We start from the raw sequence: 21,508 nt of genomic DNA, 5'->3' as shown, positions 1-21,508 counted from the left end.
CTCATGAATTATTACATCAAAGATGCTATTATCTGATATACAAATGCTATTAAAAAGTAAAATCTCATCTAAAAATGAATATGAGAGCTGAAGCAGCTCCAGTGAAAACAATTTAACTATGAAATTAAATCTGCCACAAAATAAGTAATAAAACTAACACATAACAAATGTTTTTCATCTTGCCCCTGGTCATATTAAATGTATCTAGTTTTGCTACCTTCATTCCTGTAGTCTCAGGCCTGCAGGTCATCTACACACCCCCCAACTACTGTCCACTCAATATCATTAACTTTTGCTTTTTATTGCAGATACAAGATTCAAGACATTAGCTACCCATCCTCATGAACAATATCCAGTCTTGGAAATTCTAAAGATTAAAAACTCTGCCTGCTAAAATTCTGATTATAGCATACAATTGTTTTATGGCATGATGCTACTTTTTTTATTCTCCTAGGCCTGCTTTCTCTGCAGGGTAGCAGAAATGGATGTTGAAGCTGTGTAGTGAGATGCTCCGTGAAAAGTCACTGAATAGGGGCACCTGGGTGGCTCAGTCGGTAAAGCATCTGGCTCTTGATTTTGGCTCAGGTCATGATCTCAGTCAGGATCGTGAGATGGAGCCCTGAGTCAGACTTCATGCTCAGTGAGGAGTCTGCTTGATATCTCAATCTCCCTCTGCCTCTCCCTCTCGCTCTTTCTCTCTCTCTCTCAAATAAATAAATATATAAATCTTAAAGAAAAAAAAAAGCTATGGACTAGCCTTTCCAAGGGAAACAGGTACACACACACACACACACACACACACACACACACACACACACGGGGTGGGTGGGGGGCAGCGGCTGCTTCTCTTGATCCCCAATGCCGGGCACTCCCACCTGGCTGTAAGCAACCACCTGTTACACACCCCCGCCCCCGCAGTAACTGATATTACTGATTTTACACATATAATCTTTTCAAGTAAAATACTCACTTGGACTAATAAGTGGCCTGAGTTAGGTAAACATGTACCACATTTCTTGGTGTTCTCATTTATTTGCTTTATCAAATTCATCAATATTTCCACAGCATCTTTGCTGATCATTTCATCGAGAAATCCTGGATTTCCAGAAATGAATTTGATAGCCCCCATACAGTATAAAAAAGCTTCAGTGTTAGTTTGTAGATCTTCACTTCTCAGGACTTCCAATAATGATTCTGTAAAAAAAGACGAATTACTACAAATGTGTAATAGCTGGAGAGAGACATTTTAAGGCACTGGTATGTGAACATCAAATACAATTTGTAAAATGTTAGAACCTACATCCAAATGCTTGTTATGTGTTACTTGTGTGGTATAAAAAGAGAAGCTTATTTTAGCTCAGACAAATCTCTGTAAATAGTAATGAGAGCAAAAGGATGGGATTATTAATACATAAATACGAACAGGTTCTTTTCATTAAAATGCCATTTCTTGCCTCTTACTAATATTTACCATCCTTTATTTTTAGTTACAAAAATGTTGAGTTATTACAGAACAGTTGATAGTTAAGACAATTTAAGAGTAAAATTTCAACAAACTTTCGAGAATATACTGGTTGCTGTGTGAATGGGAAATTAATCAAGACAGATCTTTTAAGAATCTCAATCACCACAAAAAGGGATCCTTGGACTATAACATCTACTGTTTCCCAAGACAATTTAAGAACATTCATCTGAATAGCATACAACTACTAGATTTTAGGGGCATCCCAGGCAACTCTGATAAGGTTAATCACCCCTCTTTCACATTTAGTTTTATTAATGTCAGTGTGATCATTTGTCAGCACCTTTCTTTGTTCCTGTCTGCTGGGGTCAAAAAAAAAAAAAAAAAGAGATCATTTACCCTTTGTCACAAAAAGACAATTCAGGGCGTTTTCCTTGTTGCTGCCTTGCCTTAGATCAGCAATGCAAATTCACAGAAGATTTTTATTGAGGTAACTAAGCATCTTAATTATTTAAGGGTATATTAAATGGTTTTAGCTAGGAAGTAAGAGTGTAATAAAATTTCTCTACCTACATATCTGAAACACGTTTGAGGCACTTTGATGTCAAATGTCTACAACAGCTGTCTTCCAGTTTGTTCCAGATTTGAGCCACTCCTACTACATCAAAAGCCCAAAACTTTTGATTATGTCAAATACCATTAAATGTATTTTGTCTTATGGTCAATCCAAGACAAGGAAATGGTTTTTTAAGTAGGGAACACTTGAGAAAGTCACAAAATGTTACTACAGGCATTTAAAACAAATAGGCAACTTTCCTTCTTGGCTCCAAAGACTACATTAAGCAGAATGCGGAAAACACAGAGAAGGACAGAGCAAAACTTGGCATCACATAACTTTTCTGGATATTACTAGAAAATAAAATATTCTGGCTACCATCAATGATAACTTTGCTCCCCAATTTCTCACTTGTACTCAAGGGCAACACTGGCTCAGGGGTAGCACCGAATGATACTTACCCAGAATGCTGTCATTTTCAATCAGAGAGTCATTCTTCTCACTCCTGCTAATTTTAAATATAAGTTTGCAGACATTAAGAAGATTCTTTCTACTCACTTTAAGCTGCAGAGAAAGAAAACACTTACGTTTTTATTGCAGAGGGAATTAGAGATGCACCATCATTTTTTAACACAAACATCTATTTTTAAAGTGCTGCAAGGGTATATTTTTAAAACATAAAGAACAATTCTAAATTTAGGCTACATATTTACCAACTATAGTATTTAATTACCTCACTTATGGTAAATATGATATAAATGATCCTTAGGGTAAGCATGCTCTACTGATAAGTATTTACTTCTTTATAAAGTCTCATCCTTATACAATGAGATTATTAGTTACTTTTTAAAGAGTATATGAGGATAAAAGGGGGAAGGATGTTGATCAATTTAATTAAATGGAGTAATTGCTTTAATATACAAGAGTAAAGGAAGATGGATAACAGAAAAATTCAGATTAGATTAATTTAGAAAAGAATACCTAGTAGGGGTGAAGGAAAGATAAGAAAGGAGGAAGGTATGATTCTCTATTGTTTGTATAAAAGAAAACAAAAAAGTAATATTCTTGGGTTAGATAACACATATATATTTATTTTAGATGCTCTATTTGGAATGCTTTTAGATAATAGCAAGTAGTGTTCAAAACTTAAAATTACCTTCTAAATCATACAAAAATATTCAAGTAAATTAAACACAGGGGCAATAAGAAACTATACTTAAAAAAAAAGAAAGCACAGTAGAGGACGACTAACTACATCAAGTAGTCTCAATTAGCTGTATATTTGTCTAAAGTAGTAAAAATTAAAAATAAAAATATCCTAAGTGTCCTATATTAGGGAATAATTTAATAAATTATGGAACAATACCATTCATATTAAGGAGTCACAGAAAGGGTAACTGTGAATATCATGTTTAAAAAGAAGACATTTATAACTTACTGTTAGATGGGAATATTATATGCCCCCATTGCAAGAATGTAAAATATATTTGTAGGAATGAGGTCATTTGAGCAAACACATACATCTGTGTGATAAAGGATGGCGTATGGGTCATTATTTTATCATTAAAAAGTATCTTTAAAATTACCTTCAATATTGTTTATTAATGACTTTCCAGTTAGTTGAAAAAAAAGATAATGGAATCTATCAGACATGTTTTTAAAGATTCATTCTGTGTTCGATCCACCAATATTAATGAACTCCTACTGTGTACCAGGCACAGTGCTGTTCACTGTAGGAGACATGAGGATCAGCATGAACAGCCTCATGTCTGAGGGGCAGAGGGAGGGAAGCATTATTCACAGAGCAGCGCAGCATCCCTCTGCCTCCCTGCTCAGGGCCCTCTCCAGGTTATCTCAGAGGGACCTTATAACTTAGGAACTGTCATTTCCATTTTGCACCTGGGGAGTCTCTGTGAGTATTAAAAATGCAGATCCTGGGCTGCCAGGCTGGCTCTGTTGCATCAGAATCTGCTTTTTTTTTTTTTTTTTTTTAAGATTGTATTTATTTATTCATGAGAGACACAGAGAGAGGCAGAGACATAGGTAGAGGGAGATGCAGGCTCCCTGCAGGGAGCCCGATATGGAACTCCATCCTAGGACCCCAGGGATCACACCCTGAGCCAAAGACAGCGGCTCAACCACTGAGCCACCCAGGTGCCCCCAGAATCTGCATTTGAACAAGCTCCCCAGAGATCCAGTGCACGTGCAAGTCTGAGAAGCTCTGTTGTGGAAGCATCAGAAACTGTTCTATGAGGCAGGATGGTGATTCCTTCTGTTTTCAGAAGGGAAAAGGATATGAGAAAAAAATGTAATGTTCAGGTATTCAAAAAAATTATTTAAAAACCCAGTAAATAAGCTGACTAAAGACAATAGAAATAAATTCTACATCAATGGAAATTCATATTGTCCTTAATACTTGGGAATATATTTTAATTAGTTAACTATCTTCCACTACATCATGAGCCTTTGGGGGGGGGGGCGCTACATGATATGTAGCATGAGTTACATATATACTTAATAAAATGAGTTGAAGAAATAAATGAATACAACTAACCTCACCGCCCCCCCCAAGTCTTCCGTTTTTAGTGAAAAGTGACAAAGGGAAAATAACAACATATATCAGGGTTTCCATTAAAAATCAGACAAACAAAAAAACGATCATTTCCAAGCCTGCTGCAAGGTCAGTTTACATCCAAAGCACATTCCTATACCTTCTCTTTTGGTGACTGTAAAACTATGACTGAGATGTGAAAAGATAATAAAATATTAAATCATATGCAAGGAACATAGACTACCTAACATAAAACGGCTCTTTCCGCCCCACGCTGTCCGTTCCCTTTCCTGTGCGTTCCACTGTGCCCTCAGTACTCAGCCTCCCCTCGGGTGTTCTGTTGATCAGAGTCTCTCCTGCTACATGCCAGCTGGGGAGGCAGGGACAATTTTATTCCCTGTATTCCAATGTCAGGAGTCCCTGGCACAAAGTAAGCTCTTGTAGTGGGATGGTTTATTTCTTACCTTAAAAATAGCAGTCTTTTCTATTTGAAGCAAACTTGGAAAATTAAAGAGAAGTTTTAAAACACTTATAATACTATTACTATATATAATCACTGTTGACAGACTGTTGGGTTGTTTTTATTTTTTCACCCTCTGTATAGGGAATTAGATTTTTTTTTTTTGGCCTCCTGAATATAGTTGCATTCATAGTATATATGTTTGTACTCAAAAAATTCTTAATATAGACTGGTACATGTTTGTAAGATCTTTTGATACAAAGGTTAAAATTAAATGGCTGTCTGGCAAAACCTCTAACTTACTTAACCAAAAAAAAAAAAAAAGGAAGAAGTCAGAACAATTGACATGATGTTCACTGAATATGTTTAACTATAAATAATTGTAAATGTAAGGCTAAATTGGTAGGTAAAATATTGGCAGAAATTAGAGAAGATATTAAAAACATCTTAGTTCCATATATCTTTTTTTTTTTTTTTGCTGATTTTTTTTTCCTTTGACAGTTTTTATGATGTGGTCTTTTTAAAACTTACATAGAATTCCATCACCAAGCCCTGTGCAAAACAAGGTCTTGCTTGGAACATTAGGGCAGATTCAGGTAGCAGATGGGAAGTCGGGCTTGATGGCCTTGAAGGTCCCTCCCGACCTGGTTCTGTAGTTCATCAGAAGGAACAGCCTGCCCATCTCTGCACTGGGAGGGCAGCCTAGCACAATCACCCCTGATTCATTCAGCAAGGCAGTCAAGGTCCCACAGAGAGCTTTATCTAATCAAATTTCGTTCAGAATGCCATCACCACCTGGCACATCACTTAGCCTTTTACCCTAAAATAGTTCAACTGTGTCATTCATAGAATTAATTTGAATGGCACCCTTAATAACCAAAATAATATTTTCTCTGCAAAGCATTGATGAATTCATGGCATTTTCTTCCTTTCTCTCTCTCTCTCTCATTTATCTATTTTTTTTGGCTTGGTATGGAGCAAAATGTCTAGGATCCAGATGAACAACCAAAGGTCGCGTTGATCCCTCAGTAACCGGCAGCGTGGGTCTACCCAGGGCAGCTACCCTGGTGGAAACTTCCAGCCTCACACAGGGGCTCTCCTGGGCCCAGGGGGCACCCCAAATCCAAGGCCAGAGAGGAAATGGGGTGAGCACGCTGGTATCTTTTCATCTCTACCTACCACTTTTTTTTTCAAGCTTTTATTTAAATTCTCGTTAGTTAACATACAGTCTACCTATAACTTTAAATTCCATTGTTTCTGTGGCTCATGCTCTTTTTTGTTTCATTAAAGCTGATTAATTAATCACTTACCCTCAATGAGGGGAGTAAAAGGCTACCGAAATCACCATTTCAAAGAAATGTTACTTTCAGAGTCAAATATCATATCAAAGCTTCTTAAAAGAGGGTGAATCGTTTGTGAGGACAGCTAAATAAGAATGTAGCTTCTCCAAAAGCATCGCAAAGACTATTGTAGTCAGAATATTCGGGAAACACATCAAAATCAGGAACCGTGGGCATTCTCACGAAACTCTCAGTAAGTATGCCAATGCTCACCTTCACTGTGTACTTTCAGACTTTAAATTGTATGAATTATGGGTGTTAACATAATAGCTTTTACTTTTATGAGACCAGGTAAACAAAGCTTCATTCATTTGTTTTAGCGGCTCTTTTAGAAGGTCCTATAATAACTGTGTCTTATCTTGTTTCCAACTGCTTATGGCTGGGACAACAAAGTGCTCCCCTCAAACAATGATATCATTTTGTTCGAGACAGAGTTTATTCAGACTTTTATTTGGTGTCTGGCCTTTTCTTCTAACACCTCCCGGGAGCCTTCTGTTACCACCTTCCCATGACCGCATGCAGCTGTTTCTCTGGTTCACACTGGTTCATAAAGCACCTGGCCAGTGTGTCTGTGGCCCACGTTACCCTAAGTTATTTATTAAATCATGTAGCAGAATCCAGCACTCAGCAGAAACCGTAGGGCAGAAACCACAGCTTGCATTCTCTGATACTCATCACCAGTCAGGTTACTTGAAGAACTGTTTTGAATGGATTTGCCTATTGTCACCTTTTGTAAAAACCTAGCTGCGGTCCAAATACAGGAGTTTATTTGAATATTTTCCACGTACTCAGCCTTAGTGCCTTGGATATAGTACTTCCTAGTCAAATTCTGAGATGCCAATTTATTAACCTGAATTTTTTTTCAAGACTCTAAACGCACACACCACATTTCTAATGTTCTTTGTAATATTTACAAATATAGTGTTAAATAAAACTTTCATGTGCTACAGTCTACTAGACCAGAGGAAAGAAAAACTTACTGCTAGAATAATTTTTGCAAGTTTAAGGCTGAGCACGTCTGAACCAATATCAACTAGTTTATATAGGGTCTTCAGGAGAATACTTCTTCTCTTAAATTTATTTCCAAGCATGTTTCCTTCCTCTAAAGCGTGATGAAGTTGTGTGCAAGCAGCACAAATCGTTTCAATGTTTTCTTCTGTCAGAGCAAAGAGAGTAAAGCAGCACTTACTAATTAAGGTCAAGCTTTCAAGGGTGTCAAACACAGTGTAAGTAAAACCCCATAATTATTTCCCCGAACATCTTCAAATTCCTGAATGATGCTTTTTCCCTTCTCTTGTAATTTCCATCTACCTGATTTTTTTTTCACCTCGTTGACCCACCTCCTACCATGTTGACTTATTTACTAATCAGTCAGCTTATCTAGAACACACAGTCTTTCAAAGAGCCTATTGAAGAATGGAATGGCACCTATTCCAGTTGGTTCGCTGTATTCCAAATGCCTCCACCTCATGGTGCTCGGCTCAGTCTCAGGGAAGCACAACACTGTGTCTCCACCTCCAACCCTTTGGGGCATAGTTCCACTGGCCTAGAATGTTCTCCTCACCTTCATCCCTACTGATTTTGGTCCATCAAAGCTCTGTTTACATTCTGGCTCCTCCAGAAAAGACGTACCGTTCCACATTCCACAAACATTACTTGGCACTCTGTCATTTTTCACATACATATATATGTATGTTCTGTTATATGAGCAGTGCCCTCAGATAGATGTCACACTAAGTGCAGAGGAGTCATGTCTTTGCATCTTTGGATCAACAGAGCATGGTACAGTGAGAAGCCTGGACTGACGATCTATAACATGGTCTAATATATACTCATTTTCTAATATATCTGCAGATGAAAACGGTGATCAATATTTTTTTTTGAGAGAACAATGCTCATTACCTGAGGAAAGAAGGTCCAAAGGGAATAAAAATCTCAAAATGCCACCTTATCCACTATTATTTGCAGGTGGTTATTACAAGACAGGAGGATAAAATGAAGACTTTAGTTGGGAAATAGGAGAAACCTAGAACATTTTCTTTTATAGTGAGAATTCTGAGGACAGCAATCTTTGGCAGTGATAGCCATACCCACAGGCATACAAGGAAGAAAAACTAGCACATAAAATGGAATGTGAGGGGAAATCTAAGAATCCAAGTCTAAGATATTCAGTTGAAAACTATTATCTGATAGATTCCATCACAAAATTTAAAATTAGGAAACCAATCTTAAATAAATACCATAATGTGCTCTTAAAAGCCCACATAGAGGAAGTGTGCGCCTGAAGAAGGAAATGACTCAGGCCATTTTTAGCTCTTTTCAACAATAACATCTAAGAAAAAATTTTAAACCTCAATAGCTCAGTAACCTTCAATGCCTTTCGGTTATGCACTTAAATAAATGAATTTTTGGGAAATGACTTAGACTAACTTTAAATAAAAGGAAAAACCTGAGCTCCATTGTAAGAACACTTTTGTTCTGTTGTTTTATTCTTCTGTTACTGGCAGTTTCTTCACAAACCCCAAGTCCAGGCTATGGGCCACTCTCTGGCAGTGGGGAGACCTCAAGGCATTTTTCTAACGTTTCCCTCTGCAAACTCTTCAGCCTGGTGGGTTCAACGAGGAGTGGCTGTTTTAGCTTAAAAGAAACTAAAAAAAGGAAGTTTCATGGGTCAAAATTTAAACTGTTGATCAAATTAACTCTTTATATCAATTGGCTTGTCAAAAATGCCACAGAGATTCAAAAGACAACTTGAGCTCAAGAGCTTCCAAGATTCTCAAGGGGCTAATCTAATGCTTGTGGGTGAGAGTTTGATAAGTAATAGAAAGCAATGTTGTCTCGAAGTAACTTCTCCCTATAAGATACTTAGTAATTACAAAGGGGAAAATATTATCTTTATATTGGAAAAACCTGGATACCACCTTCCCCAAGTGATCAGAATTCCCATTCCCAGTAAGAGACCAGATCAGCATCATGTGCCTATTGCTGTGATGCACTGAGGACACAGCACCCCTCCTGCCATATACATGCCCCAAATACCTCATCTGGGTCTAAGTGTGAGAAAATACCAGACGCAACTCATTTGTGGGGGCAGTTTATAAAATAATTGGCCTGTACTCCTCAACTATGTCAAGATCATGAAAGAGGCATGACAAATACCTCGAATTTATAATCCAGGATTTTCTTTCTCTACAAAGGAAATTATTAGGATAACTGCCAAAATCTGAGTATTTTGTACCTAAAAAGTATTGTATGGTAGTTTCCAGATGTGTAACAGAATGTCCTTGTTTCTTAAAATATATGTTAGGGTATTAGGTATGTGGGCCATCACACTGGCAACTTGTTCTCAAATGGATCAAAAAAGGAAAAAAACTGTGTGTGTGTGTGTGTGTGTGTGTGTGTGTGTTGGGGGGTTACAGAAAAACAAGAGCAAGAGGGAGGAAGAGAGAGGGAATAATAAAGTAAATGTGGTAAAATACTAATATTTGAGGAATCTGAGGGAAGGGCATACAGGATTTCTTTATACTATTCTTGAAGCTTTCCTGTAAGTCTGAAATTATGTCAAAATAAAAAGAAAAATAAGAAAGACCCTCAAAAACTCAAGTAGCCCAGTCCTGTCACCATTTGCTATTCTTAAAGTTGATGGGAGCGAGGCCATATTTCAGAGTCATCGATCCTCGGAGAAGGGAGATTCGTTGGCATTTCAAACCCCAAACTCCAGTTCAATTTTCTCTGTTGGTGTCCCCAGAACTCTCTTAAAATCTTTCCAGCTGAAGACGTCTTCCAAGATAGGCCTCTGTGCTGCAGGCCATCCTCCCCACTGCGCTCTTCCTAGCGTGTTCTCCTTTTATACCTTTGCCCAGACTGACTGCTCTCCTCACTGTTTTTGCATATATCTCCTAAAATAAAGGGCCCAAAGTTAAGCTGGCTTGCTAATCTGAGGGTGAAAATCAGTAACTCTAAGAGGAGAAAAGTCATCACTTGGGGTTTCGAGCTACAGAGGACAGTGATGATGGTCCAGTCTAATCCACGTCACCTGGCATGTGAACACTGCTACATGCAGAGATTAAGTGGCTCCCTGAAGCCATGTGCTTAGTAGCAATACCAGGAGCACAAGCCCTGCCCAGGGCTCCCACATGAGCCACGAGCACAGCAAAGCACTAAAAGGGAGCCGAGGAACAGTGAGATTATTTGAACCCTTTAGGAAGTAGGGTCTTTTACAGGACTTCCTCGCTTGCTGGGGAGGACTTGTTTACCCTGCTTCTCCTAGGGTCTCTTTCTGAATCTATTATGCTGTTTTGCGCATCCCGGAGTCCTCATTCCACAATGCTTAGTAAGGGCCTAACGTGTGCTGTGTGCTTTGAGCTTGGTGGAGGTCCAAGACTGTGGCTCCAGAGGAGCCCATTTCAACTTCAGAAATGAAATCCCCGAGGAGCAGCAAAGGAGATAAAGCAGGGACCATTCCCTTGACAAGCTTCCCATGGGGCGCCTTTGCAGAGACCCATTGATCACGGGCCTTCACTGCTGGGGAACTTCACGGGGCAAGGGCTGGGTATACACCAGGCCAGGCCACTTCCAGCTCTGAGTGGCATTCCCAATAAGTGTGGTAAACCTTAGGAGAGGAAGACATATACGTTTGGATCTAGAAAACCATGGGCACACCTCCCAAGGATGGCAGTCTATGAGACTTAGTCAAAGATTCAGGAGCCTGAAATCTGTTTTAATCTTCCACTTTCGTGTATTAACTGCCTCCCCAGAGATTTCCAACCAGCGTTTCCTTGGGCAGAGAGGTGATAATTAATATATATTCCCTGGGGAGTTTTAGAAGTAGGCTCTCTTCCTGAAATTAAAGCATAGTTTTTACTCACTAAATATTAGGTTTACATGTCGTTCATACATACATTACTGGGTGAGTAAAGAGATAACTTCATTTGTTTCTGAACATGTTCACAGAAATGGTAGTCAAAACATGCTAAAAATTTCAGGGCAGTGGGGAAACATATAAATAACTACAGATATTCTCAATTTAAAACAAAAACTGTGGTTTTTTTACCCTTTTCTAATTCATGCAAAATCGGTACAATCCTCGTATTCCAAAAGACTTCATCTACTTCTATTTCTGTTTCCTTTTCTTGCAAGTTGGCTTTAGAGACTGCAAAAGAAATCCAGATCAGGAGAAAGCTGTGAAAAAAAGTTATACCTAGAGCACCATCACAAGTCTTTACTATTCATCACTATATTAATCAACTGTGGAATGAAAGTACATTTAAGCCCAACTAATTCTAATTAGAACTACCTGTCTTCTAAGCAAATCACCCCAAACTGAACTCCGAAAAGATCATGTAAAGAGATCAGAACTTTAAACTCTGGTTAGGACACCGCATGATGTCTCAAACTTTGTAAATGTTGGAATTATTGTCAGTAAGGCAAATAGTTGTTGTTGTTGCTGTTATTTTTAAGTAAGCTCTATGCCCAACGTGAGGCATGAACCCACGACCCCAGAATCAAGGGTTGCATGTTCCACCACTGAGCCAGCCAGGCACCCTGCAAGGCAAATAGTTTGAGTTATTTTTTATTTAAACTTACCACTCTGTAACGTGGAATAAATAGAAAACTTCAGATAGGTAAAGAATAAGGATTTTGAAACATGTTTAATAAAAAATTTTCTAAAAGGAAGGCCTATGGCAAGACTTTCTTTCCAATAGAAAACGAAACGGCCGTATCATTGTGGGGCCAATGCCATTAACGCCAAGTGAATCTGTGTGGGGTAGTAGGAAAAGCCTGTACTTTAGGCACTGACAGATTTCAGTGCATATCACAGCTTCATTACTGATGCCCTTGTTGGCTGGGGTCTGGTTCTCATCCTTTCTAAGCCTCATCAGTGAAACAGAGATGAAAATCTTTTCATTCAGGGCTATGAGAATTAAAAGACATGATATAGGTAAAGCTTAGAGCCCAATGCCTAATATCTAGGAATACACAATAAATGTGAATTTTATTTTCCTGATAAAACAATAGGCCACCACTGTCTGAAGTTTATCCGGCTATGTGATCCCACTGAATCATCACAATTAGATGCTGCCTGTGAATGTAGGCTATAGAAGAATAGCTGCCATTGCCTGGGGGACTTTAAGAGGCAGCACAACTCTTCAATTTTTATAACATTATGAAGAGGTCCCCAAATGGTCTCCATTTTCCAGATGAAGAAAGTGCGGCTCAGGGGTATTACGCTACCTGCCCAAGGTCATACAGCTCCACAGCACTTGTAAGCACTTGACCTCTAGGCTAGTCCACCCCACAGCAAAAACAGTAAACTGAAAGATAACTTTGGAGGGCCATGTGAATCATATTAGAAACTGCAAATCATTATATATTTCACACAGGAAATATCTCACTATCTAAAGCACAGACAGTGTAGCTGGAGGGGGCACTGCTCCCTCCAGAAATGAGAGTGCGGACTCTCAAGAGCAATGCGAAGGACATAGTCCTCAGCTTCCCTTCTCTGTTTCTCTCCCTCCGTTCCCATAAGGTTCTCACATGGCACCCAGTCTATCTACCTAATCAATATTCAGTCTGTACCTGCTCAGAGTGGACCCAGTACAATCAATCAAGTGCCCACAGTAGTGCCTACACCCCAAAAATGTCGCACAAAGAGTTAGAAAAGATAGGGACAATCAGGGTTTCATAGAAAGAGAAGAAGGGAGAGCAGCAAAAAGGCATATGCCCTATATATTTTTAGATTGTTTCAATGAGGGCAGGGGAGAGGACCAATGGACCAAGGAGGCCTATTAAGAGCACAGGTTCTAGGGTCACTGTCTGGTTTTGAATCCTAGCTCTACCAACCTACGAGCTAGTTGACTGTGGGCAAGATGCATCGCTTTTCCTCTAGAAAATGGGGTAACAATGGTCATCGCCAAGTATTGGGATTATGGGTTATTAATTTCTCTTATGTGCTACTGTATTTTCCAAAACCTCTCATGTATTTGTGTTACTCTTTAGAAGAAGAAAATACATACAATCCACATGAAACTTCCTAAGCATGCAGTGACGATGTCACCCAGGAGAAGCAGGAAAGCTAAGCAATGTACCCCTCCCTTCCAGCACGGAGGCCTTCCTCTAACACACTTCTTGCTGGAAACAGACACCTCAGTTGCAGCGAGTCCAGGCTCACCTTTTATCAGACCTTCTTGATACCAAAAGGGGACAATGTACACTGGGCGTGTGAAAAGAGCTTGGGCAGAAAAAGTAGATAGAAAGGGATTGTCAACAAGGGTGTAATTAAAGGTTGTAGGTGTGCTCTCTATAGTTTTACTAGCAAAGCGTCACGTAATCATCTAACCCATAAGGAAGAATTCACCATAAAATGCATAGGTGTGGGGCACCTGGGTGGCTCAGTCAGTTGAGCGTCTGTCTGCCTTCGCCTCAGGTCCTGATTTTGAGATCCTGGGATCCAGCCCCACGTGGGCTCCCTGCTCAGAGGGGAGTCTGCTTCTCCCTCTCCCTCTGCCCCTCCCCCTGCTTGTGCTCTCTCTATCATAAATAAATAAATAAATAAATAAATAAATAAATAAATAAATAAAATCTTTTAAAAAATGCATACGTGCATTGCCTTTAGGACAAAATCAGTCCATATCGTGCAGGTTCACAATCCCTTATCCAAAGCCTTTGGGCCAGATGTGTTTTGGGATTCAAAAAATTTTGAATTTTAGTAAGGTAATATGCTACACACACTGCAAGACCACCCCCAGTAAGGTCTTCTGGGGTGGCACCCTGCAGCTGGGTACAGGCATATTCACAGGAACAAAACAAAGACAATTCCTGGCCTCCCATCAGTCCAGGTCAGGCATTGTCACTAAATGAGTTTGAAAAATACTTCAAAAATTCAGAGCTTTCCCAAGCTTCAACTTTCCGTCTCAATCTTTTGGGTTATTACTTTTATGAGTCTACCCTAACTTTGATAAATTATAGGTATGGATTCTAAAAGTAAACCTGAATACTCAAGCAGTATAAAACACATGGTTGTTCATATTCCCAGGTATCCGACAGAGTCCAAAGACATGTGAATAAAGTCAACATATATCAAGGCAAGTGAAAAGCCAGATGATAATAAGTCAGATAAATAACTTAATCACCAAATATTTATGGCACCCTGAAATTTACCAAGTCCAATAAGTTCAAATCAGCATTTTTACCTCCTATGCAATATGCCCTTTAATAGAATAGCTCTGTGAGAAACCATGATTATCAATCTGCTTCTTAGGATACACAGAATCAATAACGTGCTCACCCTAGGCAGAGTTGAATTACAGGGGTGAGCCAGAAATTGCAGAAGGGTTTAACCTTGGGAAAGGAAAGGCCCTTGCAAGCCCTTCTGAATGTTCTAAAGACTTGTTCCTTCTCAGAGCAAAAGTCAGCCAGACACTGGGGCTTAAGGGATCACTTTCAACCCTTTCCCAAGAATCACAGTGCAAGCAGTTGTGTCCAACCATGACCTTTCCACATCTCCGCCCACTCCCGGACCCCCTCCAACTCTGCTTTCTGCAAAAATGCCATTTTATATAACCAAACCCCTCTCCACTCTAGCAACTGAAGCATGGGATCCTGTGATTACTCTTTAAGATCTACAAAAACTAAATAAAAGTTTGCCTCAGTCTTGGGCAACAACCTAATATTTTAGAAAGCACTTTCATCTAGGTTCACAGTTTGCTAAATATAAAAATTATGATTCAACAGGAAATTGGGTAAGTCAAGCAGAAATTTCAGCATGTTTTTGACGATTTTGCTGTCTCAGTGGTTATAGTTTTTAACCACAGCTTTGAGTTCTGGACACAAAACTTGACACAATGTTTATTGGCTGATGTTTTTAGCAAGTAAATGTAAAATCCTTAGCAACAAAGCTGATGCAGAAATCAGGCTAGGATTTTCCTGTTACAGAAATTCTGATTGGCCACAAAAGTCATTTTATTGATGAGAAATTAGTTTTGAAAGTAAGAAAATATTTTGGGGGCCTAATATTAGTTTGGTTTTATAAAATTGCATGTGCGTAAAAAGTGAAAAATATAACAAACACCTGTGTACCCACAAATAGTTTGATCAAATATTAACTGTATTTTTATCCTCTCCTTTATTTCAAAGAAATAAACATTATAGATATAGTTGCCATCCCCTGTCTATTCCCCTTCCTTCCTCTGCCTCCAAGGGTTACCACCGTTCTAAATCAGGTGGTTATTTTTTTATCATGTTTGATTTTACACGTCACCACATAGATCTGTATCCATAAACAACATATGTCATTGTTTTTGCAACTTGATGTTTTCATGTAATATGTTTGTACTCATTTCAGTCAATATTACATGTGTAACTGCTACACTTCATTGAATGAATACATTTTGCATCATTTCTAGCCTGTGATTTATATTGTTACATTTTTTTTCCTCAAACAGATTAAAGCCCCCAAAGGCTGTCTTCATACAGCTAATAGAGCTTCACTTAAGTGAGCCATGATTTTGAACTCAAGAAGGATGCCGCTGTCAAATTTTGCAATTTTCCAAATGCTTTTACAAAATAATTGCTTGTATGCTCACTGAGACAGTAATCTATGGAGGTTTGAGGCCCTAGAGCTGTAATGGTAAGAATTTGAAGACTGGTGAAAGTAATAAAAATTTCTAAAAATAAATGTTGATGTGTGGCCAAGTTGGCCGAAGTCACTGGAGTTTTCAAACAGTGAACCAACTGAGACATCTTCAGTGCAAATGTTTCTCCTGCGGGTGGAGATGCTGAAGGGGAAGACATGCTGGGGACCTCTACTACGCACAGGGCAGGCACCTCACCTGCTCTGGTTTCCAGTCTGCTCAGGTCCGAGCTGTTGAAAGATGATGAGGTTCTTGAACGCCTCTTCCCCTGGTCCCTAGGAGAAAGAGGAATACACACAACACTCAGCCCACAAACCAAAGCATTTCTTCTTTCCGTAAAGTATGGAGTCGGCTCTAGGCAGGTTGTGAAGAAACCACAGAGGACTGTTTCTAAGACGGGGTTTGGTGCTCTACAGTCCTTTAGCCAACATCTGATTTCCAGCTAAGGTTTATCTATCAAAAGACAAGTCAGAGCTGCCTCATAGTATTAAATACAATCACCAGAAACAACAACAAAAAATCCCAAGTTTACTTTGCAAATAAAAAAAAAAAAAAAAAAAAAAAAAAATCCTGCTGAAGGATATATACCACAAGAGGTCACTGTTAGAATAAGAAAGAACTCTGGTATGCAGGGAAGCACAAAAGACTAGCCTTTAGGAGCTGGAAGGGACCCTTTCTCTAGGTCTCCCTTCATACAAGGAAACTGTTCCCAAATTGGTCAGATGTGCCCAAGGTCACAAAGCAGGGTCAGATCCAGAGCCCTGGGCTCATAATTTCCAATTCACAGCTCTTCCTACTTCAGCACAGACTGTTCTGTTTCCACTTAAAAAACTCATTAATATTCCTTGAAAATGCTTTATTTTTTAAATAATTTTTTTAAGAATGTATTTATTTATTCATGAGAGACACACAGAGAGAGAAGCAGAGACACAGGCAGAGGGAGAAGCAGGCTCCATGCAGGGATCTTGATGTGGGACTCTTTCCCGGGACTCCAGAATCATGCCCGGGGCCCCAAGGCAGACACTTAATCTCTGAGCCACCCAGGAGTCCCTTTTTAAAATAATTTAAATGTGAAAGAAAATTGAAGGTAAATTCAGGCAGCCCCCAGATGACAAATATTTTGTATTCCAGATAAAAGAGTAGTGGTTGGCCAATAGTAGGATTATATTGCCAGGTTGTTTTAGGTTTTTTTTTTTTTTTTTTTTTTTAAGGTTATATTTAATGTAAAGACCATCAGGAAGGATACAACTTTTCCTTAGCTACAGCTGACACTTAAAAGTGCTTACTTCAAATATCTGTACACAATTCCAAGTGCAAATTTTACAACAAATTTTTTTGTCATCAAATAAAATATTTGCTATAAAAAATCACAAATAATGCATATGCGCGTGGTCAGGGTCACTCACAAATACCCAGACACATGTCTGTGAATAAGATCCCCAGTAACTGTTCAGTGCTGTGTCTTGGCCCTTGGTTTTTACTGCTGCCCCAAGGATTAGCTTCTCCAAATATCATTTTTCCCATAAACATGTTCCTTTTTTGAACACTTGATTTAACACTTCTCTTTGTCATTTAGTAGAGAAAAGATCAAGCTAATCCTTCCCAAAATATCTAATTATTTCATACTCTGAAACAATTGCCTTATTTTTATGCAGGGTAAAAACATGAATCTGGTAGCAAGGTGTCCCTGGCCAATCAAAGAAAGAATATGAGGATGGGATCTTCTTTGTCAACACTCTTGGGAGTTGAGATTCAGATGGAACAGATCTAATCTACCCTTGGAGAAAGTAAAATACCAAAGTTTGACAAGGCGTGAAGCCAAGGAAGTCCTCATACATATCACTCCTAGAAATAACAAGAAAGTCTAAGAACCATAGAGGCAAGCCTTCTTTTCATTATTGTCCTAAACAATTATTGAAATCAAGCAAGACAGTTTTCAAATAATGGCCTTTCAAAGTCATTGGTCCACTTTCAGAGTCATGGCCAGTGATGAGGTTGCCTCCCTAAACCACATTTGTGTATCCATCCCTACTTCTGGTTGGGGGGAAGAAAAAGAAGGGTCTTTCTTCTTATGATATACCAGAGCTCAACAGTGCTCCTACTGGTTCTCAAGAAGAGCACCCGATGAGGATTTACGAACGCTCCCTATGATCATCATTGTACAGTGGCTGAGCTTACGGGCTCTGAACCTAAACTACCAGGTCCCAGGTCCCGGGTCCAACATTTATCAGTTATGTGGATTTGGGCAACTTACTTAAACTTTTGGTCTTATCTTAACATGAGGGCAAAGCCTCTCCTTAGTACAGTGACTGGCACATGTGAAGAACTTAATAGTCAATATTTGTATTTTCTTTTGCTCTGAATCAACAAGCAGCTGTCTGAATGGTCCAGTGCTTGATGTTACTGTGGTAAAGAACATATATAGCATTGCCCTGAAGAAGTCTAAAATCTACTTTGAGGAACTAAGCAACTTTTTTTAAATGGAAAGTTCCAATGGAGTCTCTAATCAAGTACTAGATTGTGAAAGTCAGCGTGTTACAAGAACTAGAGGGATGCTGAGAAGGAAGTGATTAGTGAGAGGGAGAAGTGGGCCACAAAGTGGGTCTTAAAAAAATAAAAGTTGAACCAGCAAGGGATAGCACTGCTCTTCAGAGGGGAGGAGCATGAGTGGAGGCAAAGAGGAGCATGAGCAGCCTGGTGCTCAGGGTGGGGGATAATTGCAAGGGACCAGCAAGGCAGGAATAGGAGCTTTTTGCTGGGATGCACCGGAAGCAGCTGCCTGCAACCCTGGAGAGGGGTGATGGCCCAGTCTGATGGGCCATAAGGAGTTATCATAGGTTCTAACATGAGAAAGTAATGGGATCTGGAGCTGGTACAAGAGCATTTAGGAGGCAACAAGATCTAAGTCTTTGGGGGTGCCAGTGGGACTGGAGAGAACCTGTAAATGAAAAGTTGATAGGATTGGTGGTTGATTTCAGGCAGAAGAAAGAACAGAAGGTAGGCCTGGGGGAACAGGATAGCGGGGTTGCCATCAATAGAAATGGGCAGGTTAGAGAGAACAGTTTGAGGAATAAAGCATGTGTGACATTTGCCATATTGAGTTTTGGATGAAAAATGAGGTGTCAGCAAAGGAGATGTGGAAGTCAGGGACAGAGCGCTGTTAAAGATCCAAGTGATACTACAGGGACTAGAGTCATCAGGCTTGTGGCTCGAAAGACAAGACTCTCAGGACAAAGCCTTTTCAGATACTCATGTAAAGGACAGAAAGGGGAAAAGGAGTCCAAAGGAAGAAGAAAAATAAAATAGGTTCTCATGCAGCCCAAGCATGCTGAGAAGGCAAGCATGAGACACAGGTCAAAGATGAACACTGAGGAAGAAGAACCATCCTGTCTGACCAGGGCAAGCCTAACAGGGTTTCTGGGGAACGAGACAGTTGAAGTCCCACAATCAGAGTGGGGTGGAGAGAGACGCATCAAGAAAAGAAAATCCTGGGACACCTGGTAGCTCAGTCGGTTAAGCGGCTGCCTTCTGCTCAGCTCATGATCCCAGTGGAGCCGGAGCCCTGGGTCCCTGCTCAACGGGGAGCCGGCTTCTCCTTCTCCCTCTGCTCCACACCCCCTGTTCATGCTCTCTCTCTCTCTCAAATCAATAAATAAAAACTTTAGAAAGAAAAAAGAACAGAAAATCTGCCAAAGAAGAGAACAGACAGCCTTATGGTTAATGGAAATCTGTTCTCCTGTCACTTCTACCCCAAGAACCTTCTTGGTTCAACTCACTAATCGAGGCCATATAAAACAAATCTTTATCCTTCTTCCTCCCAACAGTTCTTCACATATTTAAAAACGTGGTGTTCACCACTGAACATCCTCTCCTAATGGTTTAGATTCCATGGTTTTATTAGCTAGGTTATCAGATAATTGTCATCACACTTACTAGCCGTGTGGCTTCGGGTCTGTTGTTCATCTAAGTTTTGGTTTCCTTATCGACAGAAGAGGGGTGGTAAATAGTAGCAACCCTCTATATAAAGCTGTCGGGAGGGTCAAATGATAAAATGCAGGATTGCTAGCAGAATTCCAGGTGCCTGGTGAGTACTTGCTAAGTGTTTCCTCTCACTGCGGCTGCCGTCACTGATGTCACCGACAGACTTCTCCCTCCAGTCCCCTTAACTCCACCTCGTAGGACATGGTTTCAAGTCTCCTTGCCAGCCTATTCAGTCACTCTGTGAGAGTGTCACTTTGTCTGGATCCCTTTTAAAGTCTGGAACCCAGCCCTGAGCTAAACGTACAGCCTGAGGAACAATGGAAAGGGATTCTAAATACTGCAGCCTAAAACTGCATTAGTGGTTTTGGTGCTTACATCATAGTGTTGGTCAATTCTTGTTTTTTCTTACATATGCAGCTAAGGCAGATTGCCCCCATCCACGGTGGACTCGCCAAATTTCAGTGTTGTTTTTGGTAACATCTATCAGATGTGTCTAAATCTTGATTCAGTCATCCAGTAGAATTGCTCTTCTTACCAGCTTCCTTTTCCGTGTTGTCAAAGACCACAATTAATTTTTGTGCAACAATCTTTGATGTCCAGCAATAAAATAATTCCAGAAGGTATTCTTTCAAACTCTTTTGTGAACTTCTTTTTAGAGGCAGAAAAACACCACTTAATTAGGGTATCTTCATCTACAAATAACAATGACAACAAAAAACCCTAATTCTAGCAGACATAATCAGTAAATGCAATGTGTTGGCTCATATAACCTGGAAGTCGAACACTTGGGTGGGTTTTAGGTGTGGTGTGATCAGGGCGTTGTCTCCTTTCTGCAGCTCTCTCAGGTCTGCTGTTTCTTCGGTTCCATTTGTAATCAGGTTGGAATACTGAAGACGGCAAGATGGCTATGACATTCCCAGGCTCCTGATCTATTGCCAACACGTTTCAGAGCAAAAGCAAGGTCTTCTTTTCCCAGCCACTGACAGGAGCCCTACATTTCTTTCACTGAATAACCAGAACCAAGCTCTCTAGCCAAGGCAATGCTATATACAGACTGAGTTACGAGTGTCCGTCCACCCATCAGTCACATTGGCAGCATCTACTTCTGGACCATATATACACTGAAGAAATAAAGTGTATTTCTTTAAAAATGGTCTAAACCTCAGATTTTGCTATTATTTAAACAGTTTTTCTAATTATTATGATTAGGTCAGAGGTCAGCAAACTTTTTCTTAAAGTGCCAGATAATATCTATTTTACACTTTGCATGCCAAGTGGCAAAATAGATGTAGGTATTTCTGTAACCATTTAAATGTAATGACTAAAAAATGTATGAGCCATTCTTGGCACAAAGGATGTAAAACAAAATGAAACAAAACAGGTGGCTGGCCAGATTTGGCTCCTGGGCTATAGTTTGTTGACTCCCGCTTTAAAGCAGTAACTATAAAGACATTAAGAAGGATTTCGAATGAAGGTGAAAGAAAGCAATACATTTATTTCCAAGTGGAAAAAAAAATTACATGTGA

The 21,508-nt window shown here is 39.6% G+C and overlaps 1 protein-coding gene across 6 annotated transcripts in view; it reads right to left on the bottom strand.

Annotated features, from left to right (window-relative positions):
- ARMC2 (armadillo repeat containing 2) overlaps positions 1-21,508 on the bottom strand; it is a 104,571-nt gene that overhangs the window by 48,420 nt on the left and 34,643 nt on the right. For all 6 annotated transcript variants that reach the window (XR_003135694.2, XM_049092449.1, XM_025444605.3 and 3 more), the window contains 5 exons: positions 16,200-16,276; positions 11,423-11,521; positions 7,350-7,525; positions 2,480-2,582; positions 971-1,194 (listed from right to left, as the gene is read on the bottom strand). Coding sequence is in view for 5 of the 6 variants with exons in the window: in XM_049092449.1 (XP_048948406.1) it covers positions 971-1,194; positions 2,480-2,582; positions 7,350-7,525; positions 11,423-11,521; positions 16,200-16,276 (679 nt within the window). In the remaining variant the exon portion in view is untranslated. The remainder of the gene's footprint in view (positions 1-970; positions 1,195-2,479; positions 2,583-7,349; positions 7,526-11,422; positions 11,522-16,199; positions 16,277-21,508) is intronic.

This window comes from Canis lupus, chromosome 12 (assembly GCF_003254725.2).
Source record: "Canis lupus dingo isolate Sandy chromosome 12, ASM325472v2, whole genome shotgun sequence".
Taxonomy (NCBI): domain Eukaryota; kingdom Metazoa; phylum Chordata; class Mammalia; order Carnivora; family Canidae; genus Canis; species Canis lupus.
The sequence above is the reverse complement of the archived record's forward strand: the minus strand, read 5'-3'. Positions and strand labels throughout refer to the sequence as shown.